The sequence below is a fragment of the Myotis brandtii genome, unplaced genomic scaffold (assembly GCF_000412655.1).
Source record: "Myotis brandtii unplaced genomic scaffold, ASM41265v1 scaffold485, whole genome shotgun sequence".
NCBI classification, from domain to species: Eukaryota; Metazoa; Chordata; class Mammalia; order Chiroptera; family Vespertilionidae; genus Myotis; species Myotis brandtii.
In genome coordinates, this window is record NW_005368527.1 from 139322 (window position 1) to 150940 (window position 11619).

Consider the following 11619-nt stretch of genomic DNA (forward strand, 5'->3'; position numbering starts at 1 on the left):
TAAATGTTGGAGATTAAACCCTTATCGGTGATATCATTGGCAAATATGTTCTCCCAAGTAGTGGGTCTTCTTGTTGTTTTGTTGATGGTTTCCTTTGCTGTGCAAAAGCTTTTTATTTTGATGTAGTCCCGTTTGTTTATTTTCTCTTTAGTTTCCATTGCCCTAGGAGCATTATCAGAGAAGAAATTCCTTCAGCATATGTTTGCGCTAGTGATTTCACTGGATTCCTCTAGTATTTTTATGGTTTCCCGTCTTACGTGTAAGTCTTTTATCCATTTTCAGTTTATTTTTGTGTATGGTGTGAGTTGGTGGTCTAGTTTCATCCTTTTGCATGTATCTGTCCAATTTTCCCAACACCATTTATTGAAGATACTGTCTTGACTCCATTGTATGCTCTTGCCTCCTTTGTCGAATATTAATTGGGCATAGTGGTTTGGGTCGATTTCTGGGTTCTCTATTCTTTTCCATTGACCTATATGTCTGTTCTTGTGCCAGTACCAAGCTGTTTTAAGTACAGTGGCTTTGTAATACAGTTTGATATCTGGTATTGAGATCCCACCTACTTTGTTCTTCTTTCTCAGGATTGCTGCAGCTATTCGAGGTCTTTTTTTATTCCAGATGAATTTTTGGAACGTTCGCTCTAGATCTGTGAAATATGCCATTGGTAATTTAATGGGGATTGCATTGAATCTATAGATTGCTTTGGGTAGTATGGACATTTTCTTTTTTAATGCCAGTACTGTACTGCTTTAATTACTATAGGTTTTTATGTAGTTTGAAACCTGTGAGCATGATGCTTCTAGGTTAGTTTTGCTTTTTCAAGATTGCTTTGGCTATTCAGAATTTTTTGTAGTGCCCTACAAGTTTAAGAATTGTGTGTTCTATTTCTGTGAAAAAATGACATTGGAATTTTGATAGAGATTGTATTGAATCTATGGATTGCTTTGAGTATTTTTTAATTCAATCTAGTAAATTTGAATATCTAATTTGCTTTAATAACTGATTCATGAATCAGACAGCATCCCACCTAACAAGTAAGAGAAATTTCTGAAGGGTTGTACAAAAGTAGGTTCTTACAGAAAAAAAAAAAGAGTGGCATAAGGGAGCTCTTAATAACAGAAAAGAAGAAATTTGGGGCGGGGGGCCTTGACATCTTTTCTTTGGGAGAGGAGAACAAGAGGGTTTTCTCATGCAGATTCTTTCTTTCTACAGGGATGGAGAGGGCCCATGTGACAGATTACCTTGCTGGTACTTGACCAAAAGATTCCAACCTGGTTGATTAAAAATGTATTTCTGGGAGATGTAGACACCTCCATTAGATCCAGTATTAAATCTGGGTTTGGCATCCTGTACTTTTAGCATGAGTGATGCCAATATTAATTCTTCCAGTCAGTGACCACAGTATACCTTTCCATTTTTGCATCTTCTTCAATAACATTCAGCAATATGTTATAGTTTTCAGTGTACAGGTCTTTCACTTCCTAGGTTATGTTTACTCCAAGTATTGTATCCTTTTTGATGCAGTTGTAAGTGGGATTATTTTCTTAATTTCTCTCTCTAACAGTTTGTTATTAGACACCACAGATTTCTGTAAATTAACTTTGTATCCCGCAATGTTAGTGAATTCATTTATTGGTTCTAACAAATTGTTTTAATTTTAAATAACTTATTGGAGTGAATGAATGAAATAAACTTAATGTATTTAAAATGCCAACTTTTCTGAATTAAAGGAGCCATACAGAAATTAAGAATACATGTAATCACCCTGATCCTCTGCTTCCTTATTTCTGGTGGTGATGTGAGATGATAAACCTAATTCAGTCAATTTTGTTAATAAATAAAATATTTAGAAACATTTGGTGAGTCTAAGAATTCCTTCACAGGTAAGAAGTATATGTATGCGTACGTGTGTGTACATTTTATCTGAATTTTTTCAAATAAACACACACCCATATATGTCCAACACAGACTCGTTAAAATTTTCATCTTGCATGCTAAAAGAGAACTTGAAAAAAATTGGAGGGAATAGAAGCTAAAAGAAAAAATGGTTAAATTAAAGTGAAATTATAAGAGAGACATGTAGACACAAAGATGTAAAGTAGAATTGTTGAGGAAGATGGCGGCAGAGCTGGTGGAAGTCGCTCTCTCCTCCTCCCGGCCTGGACTTGGAATCACAACTACATTATACAACAATCAACCTAAATAACCAACTGAAAACAGCTGAACAGAAGTCTTACAACCAAATATTTGCAGAAGAAGCCACATCGAGACCAATGCCATCTTTCCTGGGGCAAACACTCCCCTCCAATCTGCATCAGCCGAGGGGACTGAACAAGCCCCATGCTCCCGCCCCCCTGCCATCCTGTCTGAGCTCACAGCCCACAAAGGACTGTGCTGTCTGAGCCTGTACTAGGGATGGGGAGGCAGTGACCTTATTTCTAGAAACTCATATCAATGCAAAAGACAATTACTTAAACCAGCATAACAACCTTACCCTGTTTAAAGTGCTTTCCCTGGTAACCTCCCATATCTGACTCCCCTCCCTCAACACCTTTTTCTGTCTTCAGTTAATGATGGTGGTTAAGGTGGTATTTTCAGAAGTTACTTCGTTTTCCTAGATCTCTCTGACATATATAGGAGAGATATATGTTATTAAACTTTTGTTTGTTTTTGTCCTGTCAATCTGTCTTTTATTACAAAGATGTGTAAGCCGAGAACCCGGAAGGATTTAGGTTAAATTATTTTTCCTCCCCTAAAGAACAACAGGCTATACCAGCCGTGGGCAAACTACGGCCCGCGGGCCGAATCCGGCCCGTTTGAAATGAATAAAACTAAAAAAAAAAAAAGACTGTACCCTTTTATGTAATGATGTTTACTTTGAATTTATATTAGTTCACACAAACACTCCATCCATGCTTTTGTTCCGGCCCTCCGGTCCAGTTTAAGAACCCATTGTGGCCCTCGAGTCAAAAAGTTTGCGCACCCCTGGCCACTATACCATATAGCCTAGGCCCTAGGGGAGTAGAAGGCTATACCATCTAGGTTTGCATAAGTGCACTTTCTGATTCACAATCAATGACAAAATCGCCTGTGGGTGGATGCATTTCTCAGAACATATCCCTGTTTGTTAAGCAGTGCATGTCTGTACATCTTTCCTTCAAAATCTTAAGCAAACACAATTTTTGGTGAAGATGGCCTACAACTACCTACCTCTTACTCTACAACAGGACCAAAACTTGCTACGCAAAGAGTGGTCCCCAGACCAAGACCTCAAAACCAGTGTTTTCCTGAGACTTATGAGAAATGCAGGTGCCCTGGGCCCACCAGCACCTGCTGAATCACTATCTGTGCTTGAACTAGAATCATGGGTGATTCATATTGATAAAGACTAACAGCAATTTAAGCAAACATAACCAGTCAGGAGGGCCTATGGGAGGAGATAGCACTAATGGAATTTCTCACACTATATGTAATCGTCAGAGCCCTACAGGAAGAACACTATGTTTATAAAACTCCATGGTTCTAACTTCCCCTTCCCCTTCCTTTCCCCTCCGTAAGTAGCCCTCCATCTTGGCACACAGGCCAGAGTGTGCATGTGGCTTGGCATGGGTTGCAATACTTTCTTTTTCCTGAATAAATCCTTTTAGTGATGAGACACCTAGTCAATGTTATTTTTTTAAGTCAATAATATGCACTGTGAAGTTGGAGAAGGGCTCGTCTAGACTAGGAATTTTTACCTTCTAAATATGACATAACTATTTGTGTTGAGAATTGCAAGTATTTAGCAGCCTACGTTCAGATATTCCTTCATTGGGAACCACTGCACAGTTTGAGAACTGAAAGCATCATGACAGATTGTAATCAACACCTTACTCTGATTATCATGTTGGGTTGGTCACTAAACTTCTTCAAGCCCACTTCTGCAATGGAGAATGAAGGTCATAATTTTAGCACTTCAGAGAAAAGACTTTTATAAAATTTAAATCAAATAATGCATATAAGGTACTAAACTCAGATTGTATAGCATAAAATTTTATAAGTATGTCTCATAATTAGCAAAGGTCGTAGAATATGGGACTAAATAGCAGCTCTTATCTGCTGATATAAGTATGAAATTTCTCATTGATTTGAAAAATGTGTCACGAAGGCAAGGAGGGTGGTGCCCAAGCTTTACATCAAAGACACAGCAGTCCTCTCCCTTGTTGAAGAGAGAAATAGCAATTTTCTTTAGGTATCGTGCCTTGTGCCTCACGACAGGTCAGTACTTTGAAAATCCAAGTTCCTAGTCAAGCCAGTTTCCTCAGTCTTGCACTTTTGAGAAAATGTAACTCAAAGTTGGGTAAGGTGCTGGGAGATGAGACCTCAAGAGGATCATGAAGAAGGAGTAACAAAAACAGGATTCACTTAACTTCTAACCTGGTCCCTTGGGAACAAAGAATCGGCAGGAACATTTTCCATCTGTTCATACCAGTGTGTCCCACAGGGAAACCGGGTGCTCAGAGGTGGGAGCAACAATGCAAACAGCATCTAATGAGCAGATAAAGGAGGAGTAATATCTCCTCTGCTGCAGACTGGCAACATGTGCAACGTTAGGCTGGAACAGAACGTATTTGTTTCTATTGGGCTCTTAACTCTGACTCTGAGACTAATGCTTGACTCTTTTCTGCTCTTTTGTCTGAGAACAGAGCTTCAGTCTCCAACATTAACCATCCAGGGAGCAATTCAGACTTCTACAAAGAGCCCTTCCTTTCAGAGACCCCCAACCAGGTGAGTCTGTGAGTGCAGCAGGTGCTGTGGGAAGATTCAAGGAGTGCATCCCAGAATTTCTCCCTGAGGTAACCTGAGAGCCTAACCAGGCCAGCTCAGAGCTGAGAGACTACCATATCTGTTTGCTAGGTAGGTGAGTATACAATTAATACATTTAGTATGCTAAATTAGTTTTCACCTAAAAACATTGCTGTTTGGCGTAGAATTCCTTTATATATGTATAGATGGAGTTAGGGAAATGGATGAAAATGTATTAATTTTGTGTGGTCAATTCTATCAGTCTGTCATATTGTCTCTTCTCCCATTACCTATAAACATAAACAGTTTTACATTTTTTACCTTGACAGAAAAATTCTTTTGCATTCAATTAATGATCTTTTCTATCCATTTTCTAAGCATAATCTATTTATGTTTACATAGGTATAAATTATAACTGTAGATACTGCTTTCTCCACTGCCTTTTAAAAGTATATTTTTGTATTTTTATTTCCACATCCTTACCCATATATCTGAGATTGGAGTCCTATATTGATATGATTAAAGTTTTGTGGGGTTTATTTTGGCTTTTCTTTTGTTTTACAATTTTATTCAATTTTACTAATGCCAATATTTGAATACACAATATTCAACAATGTTTATTTTCCCTGCCATTTTTTATATTATGAATATTCCATACCTTTACATTTTTCCATATAAAAGCACACATTTATCAAACTACATAAATGAATAGTCAGTGAGCTCCCTGCTCATTTGACCGCACATTAGACAAAGAAGGCCCAGTACAATGAAATAAGTGTGCTATGATATCATATTCTCAGAAATAAATATGTGAAGAAAGAGGATCAATAGTTGTGGCATAAGCAGGATTTTCTAAAAAATGTTCAGGGATGATTTGTAGGTTGATAGGGAACAGAACCAGGACCAGTGCCCACCCATCAGTTGTATCACAAAAGAGATCAAAACTCAAAGCCAAAAATAGCAAAGGAAAGATGCTATTGAGCCATATAAACACCAGAGTGATCTAAACATGGAATAGGTGCAGGAATCACAATTAGATCAGAGGCGGGAGGACGTTGTGATGAGGCCAGAGGCCCAGTGAAGGTCCAGTCTGTGTGTGGTTCCTTGAGTCTGAGGAACTTCAGCATCCATGCTGGCTCCCTCTTTTCTCTGCACCTGGCTCTCTGCTGGGCTTTTCACTGTCATTTTCCCCTCATTATCAGGAAATGGCCTTTTAGGCTGTCCTTGCATTTATTGTGTTGAATTCCAGATTTGTTTCACTGTGTCCCAAAAGAAGACGTGCCTTTTACATTGTGATCCAGCATTTTTGCACGACACACACACGCATGCATGCGTGAACAAAGGGAGCCATGAAATGATTATGTATGGACGCTCACTGTGGATGACACACTCTAATACTTTCTTTTGTGCCTCCTTGAGTGCATTCTATTTCATTCTTACAACTGTAATCTGACACCCTAATGGCTCCTGATCTCAGAACATTGAGAGCACTCCTCAAGCATGTCCTCCACACCTAACTTCATAGAATCCTGTCATAGAATACATGTTTATCAGCCACACTAAACTAAATCTGAAGGGGGAGAGAAGGTGTTTGTATAACATGCTATATGCCTCAGGTACTCACAGTCTAGCAAAGAACAAAAACATGGGATTAAATAAAAATCTCACCATGGGTGCCCTAGCACTTAGATTAAGAGCATGAGAAAGTGACCTTTTCCTGTGCTCATGCTAGAAAAATAAAAGGTTCATGAAGGAAAGGATCCAGTCTCTCTGAAAGAGGAGTTGGAGTTTGAAGGGTTGAGTGGGGGTAAAAAATTCCAAAAAGACCAGTGGGGAGAGGAAAGTGAGCCCATAAAGGCTCTGAGCCCCGCAGCTGTGGTGTCAGGTGAAGCTGGACTCAAGTTCAATGTTTAGGAGACCTGTGTGAGGGAGGCCAGGGCTCTGTGAGAGTGGAGCTGGCTGAAAGTTCACAGACACTTGAGCCTCGTGTTTGAAGCTACAGAATTTGGCTTCTAACTCCAGTGAGGTATGACTAGGGGAGGAATTTTATTCAGAGAGTTCAAGGATCAGCATTAAAGTTCTCTCTGAGTCAAGTGTGCATTTGGCTAGAGGGGTGCCCACCTGTTAGATGGGAAAGATGACAGGGAACTGAAATATGTCTATGGAATTGGAGACCAAGGTGTTTGGAAGCAATAAAGACATTTGAAAGATAGAAGAAAATAATCAGCCTTATCCCATCACAGTGGTAACCATTCATTTACCAACAAGCAGGAAGTACACCAAGCTCTCTACATACAGTATATTGATTATCTGTCCACCATCATAGGCCGATGGATACTTCAATCTCACCATCAGGTGAGGGTATTAACAATTATTAGGCTGTAGCCCTAACCGGTTTGGTTCAGTGGATAGAGCATCGACCCGAGACTGAAGGATCCTGGGTTCAATTCTGATCAAGGACACATTCCTGGGTTGCGGGCTCCATCCCCAGTAAGGGGTGTGCAGGAGGCAGCCAGTCAATGATCCTCTCTCATTATTGATGTTTCTATCTCTCTCTCCTTCTCCCTTCTCTCTGAAATCAATAAAAATATATTTTTTAGAAAAAGACAAAGAGAGAATCTTAAAAGCAGCAAGAGAAAAGCACTTAGTTACCTACAAGGGAGCACACATACAACTCTCAGCTGATTTCTAAAAAGAAAGCTTACAGGCCAGAAGGGAGTGGTAAGAAATATTCAAAGTGATGAATATCAAGGACCTAGAACCAAGAATACTCTACCCAGCCCAGCTGCCATTTAGAATTAAAGGTCAGATAAAGAGCTTTACATACAAGAAAAAGCTAAAGGAGTTCATCACCACCAAACCAGTATTACATGAAATGTTGAAAGGTATTCTTTAAGAAGGAGGAGAAGGAGGAGGAGGAGGAGAAAAATATAAAAATATGAACAATAGAATGGCAATAAAAACATATCTATCAATAATTGAAAGTAAAAGTCCAGGTAAAAGACAAGGAATCTAATGAACAAAATAAATTGATGAATAAAATAGAACCAGAGGCTTGGAAACATGGAACAAACTGATGAATCTCAGAGGGAAGGAAGAGAATAGGGAAGAGATTAACCAAAGAACTTATATGCATATATGCATTACCTATGGATAGAAACAGTAGCATGGTGAAGGCCGGCAGTGGGTTGGGAACTGGGTAAAGGGGGTAATGTGGTTGATAAAAGGGAGACATCTGTAATAATCTCAATAATAAGAATTTTAAAAAAAACACCTGTGTAATCCATGACCACCTTGGGGAAAAGGTGTGAGGAGAACAGAAATTCCTAATCAGAGATGTCATGGGTTGGGGTGTGTCTTAAAGGGGATGATATGTTGAAAAAAAAGGAATTGATTAATGCAAAATATAACTGTAGCATTTCAACTATGCTAGTAATAGCCATTTGTTTAAAAACTGATCATGCTACTTTTTCTTTCCTACTAGTCACCTTCATCACATGAGACGAGGCAATGATACCCCAATTTCAGAATTTCTTCTCCTGGGACTTTCAGAGGAACCAGCACTGCAGCCCCTCATATTTGGACTGTTCCTCTCCATGCAGCTGATCACTGTGTTGGGAAACCTGCTCATCATCCTGGCTGTCAGCTCAGACTCCCACCTCCACACACCCATGTACTTCTTCCTCTCCAACCTGTCCTTGGTAGACATCTGTTTCACCTCCACCACCATCCCAAAGATGTTGGTGAACATCCTGACACAGAGCAGAGTCATAACCTATAAAGGTTGCATCACACAGATGTATTTTTTCATACTGTTTGGAATGTTGGATAACATCCTCTTGACCATAATGGCCTATGACCGCTTTGTAGCCATCTGCCACCCCCTGCACTACATGGTCATCATGAACCCCCGGCTCTGTGGACTGCTGGTTCTGGTGTCCTGGATCATAAGTGGCCTGAATTCCTTGTTACAAAGCATAATGGTATTGCAGCTGTCCTTCTGTACAGACTTTGAAATCACCCACTTTTTTTGTGAAATCAAACAGGTCGTCCAACTTGCCTGTTCTGACACCTTTTTTAATAACGTGGTGATGTATTTTGTAACTGCACTACTGGGTGCTGGTCCCCTCGCTGGTATCCTTTACTCTTACTCTAAGATAGTGTCCTCCATTTGTAGAATCCCATCAGTGCAGGGGAAGTATAAGGCATTTTCTACCTGTGCATCTCACCTCTCAGTTGTCTCCTTATTTTATGGTTCAGTCCTAGGAGTGTACCTCAGCTCTGCTGCTACCGATAGCCCACACTCAAGTGCAGCAGCCTCAGTGATGTATGCTGTGGTCACACCCATGCTGAACCCCTTCATCTACAGTCTGAGAAACAAAGACATAAAGAGGGCCCTGAAAAGATTCTATGGGATGGCAGGTACAAAAGGGACAATCATCCTGAGGTAGAAAAAGTGCTCCAAGACTCAAAACCAGAAATTGAGGTTCTTTCATCAGATTGTAATTTTCCGACTTGTTACTTGTATTCTGTCCTTGAATTTCCTTTGTTTGTTTCAACTCTTCTATACAATTTAAGTAACCATTTTATAAAGCTTTCTGCTTTGTCTGTTATATAGACGTTTGTTCCCTTTGTTTTCTTTTTCTTTTTGCCTTCACAATATTTTTTCCAACCTTGATCAGAAATATTTGGAAGTTTTCATTTACTTCACTAGAAACATTGATGTCTTAACAATAATTTCTTCTCAAGTGACATATATCATTGTAAGTAATTTGTTCTTGTGTTCACCATGTGTCCCTCATTCTTTGTACATCGGTACCTTAACTGATCTTCCTGATACTGTAGACTTTATGATTGTTCCCTATAAGTCTCAGTCTGTTGATAGTGATGCACTAGGATAGGGATGCCTGGGCACTGGCCTGGGTCCTACTACTTGTTCCTCAGACCAGAGCCATTTTTATGACTAGATGGATCCTTATGGTCCTTAGTATGATTGCAACGACCATCATGGAAATATGAACATGTAAATTTAGTACTCACAGGTCCAGCATGCCCAAATGCCACACAGGAAAGTTAGTGAGTGTGTGTGTGTGTGTGTGTGTGTGTGTGTGTGTGTGTGTGTTGTGTGAAAGAGAGAGACCAACAGGCAGACAGAGAGATAGAAACTGGACTTCGACTGAAGGACTCTGCCTGTATTGTGGTCCAAGACAGGATGGCTAGGGTTTTATGGGTTTACTTTTTCTTTAAAACATAAGAGTTGGAATTAGAGCAGGGGATGGAAAAGTGGGTTCACCTATAGGTCAGTTATCTAGGTTTCTACAAGGGAAATTTTGTAATATGTTAGTCTGTGTAAGAATCAATAAAATTCTGTGTTTAATTCCAAATAAACTTTGCTACCTAGATATATCCATTGTTTATGTGAACTTTCTTCCTTTGCTTATATTGAAATTGCTTGTAATCTATTATATATACACACCTAAGTGACCAAATGACTGAACAACCGAATGACTGGTCACTATGATATGCACTGCCCACCGGGTGCAAACGATCAATGCAGTAGCTGCCCCCTGGTGGTCAGTGCGCTCCCACAGCCAACCTTCTGTGGCAGGCCAACCTCCTGCAGTCTAACCCCCTATAAGGCCAACCTCCATGGTCCCTCCCCCTGGCTGACCAACCTCCCTTGGTCCCACTACCCAGACAGTTGACCATCCCCAATTAGCCCCGATTGCCAACCATGCCGAGGGATTCCACCTGTGCACAAATTCATGCAGCGGGCGTCTAGTTAAAAATAAAATTGCATATATTTCAAGTTCCAAATCAAATTAAAATTAAAGGGGAACTTCATGGGTGGAGGCAACATGAGTGCTTATGTAGTAACAGTGTCATGTATTTGTCAAAATGATTATCTGAGATGGATGTCTTTGAAAAAAAGCTTAGTCAGGTACTTGTGATACAAACATGCTACTGTATTTCATACATAATATTCAGGTTTCATTGTCTTATTTAGATGAGAGTCCAATTGTGGTAATTATAATAAGGACCACAAGGGTCCATCTAGTCACAATATTGACTCTGGTCTCACGAAAAGTAGTAGGAACCAGGCAAGTGCCCAGGCATTCCTTTCCTACTGCATCATTATCAATAGACTGAGATTTATAGGGAACAATCATAACTACCATAGTTGCTGGCAAAACTTGATTATCCAATATCTATCTCCCAGTGGAATCTACTTGGAAACATACATGAGAGGTTCAGAGATTGAAAGAGACAGTGTGGTACCATTTATATGACATTTTGAGCTAAAGATGAGGTAAAGCACCTGGAACTACAGAAGGGAGGGAGGACATTGTGAGACAATAAGAAGAAAAGATCTTCAGTAATTAGAAATTTGCCCTGCTCTAGGTATCTACACTAATAAAAGAGAAACATGGTAATTAGCGTATGACCGCTACCCTTTTCATTGGCTAATCAGTGAGTATATGCAAATTAACTGTCAGCCAAGATGTCGGCCAGCAGCCATGCACTGAAGCGAACAGGGAGGCTTGCCTGCTCCAGTGACTGGCGGACTCCAACGTTCCCCGCCTGCCGCTGCCGGCCTCTGACCTGGCAGTTTGAAACATTGTAACAAATATAGAAGCTAAACAAAACCCCAGAAACCAGCTTTCAGCCACCGGGATCTCAGAGCTGGAGTTATACATTGTTTCCATTATAGAACCCAAACAAACCAGATACCAGCTTTCAGCAGCGGAAGCCTCAGAGCTAGAGCCAGAGCTAAAGCTGGCCCAGAATAAAAAAAAGAAAAAAAGAAAAAAAGGAGCGGTTGGGAGCTTCAGT

At 40.0% G+C, this 11619-nt stretch overlaps 1 protein-coding gene across 1 annotated transcript; it reads left to right on the forward strand.

Moving 5' to 3' along the window:
- Window positions 1-8282: 8282 nt before the first annotated feature.
- Window positions 8283-9236, forward strand: LOC102260833 (olfactory receptor 7A10-like). Its single transcript, XM_005876328.1, has one exon. The coding sequence runs from the start codon at window positions 8283-8285 to the stop codon at window positions 9234-9236; it is 954 nt and encodes a 317-aa protein (XP_005876390.1).
- The last annotated feature ends 2383 nt before the right edge of the window (window positions 9237-11619 follow it).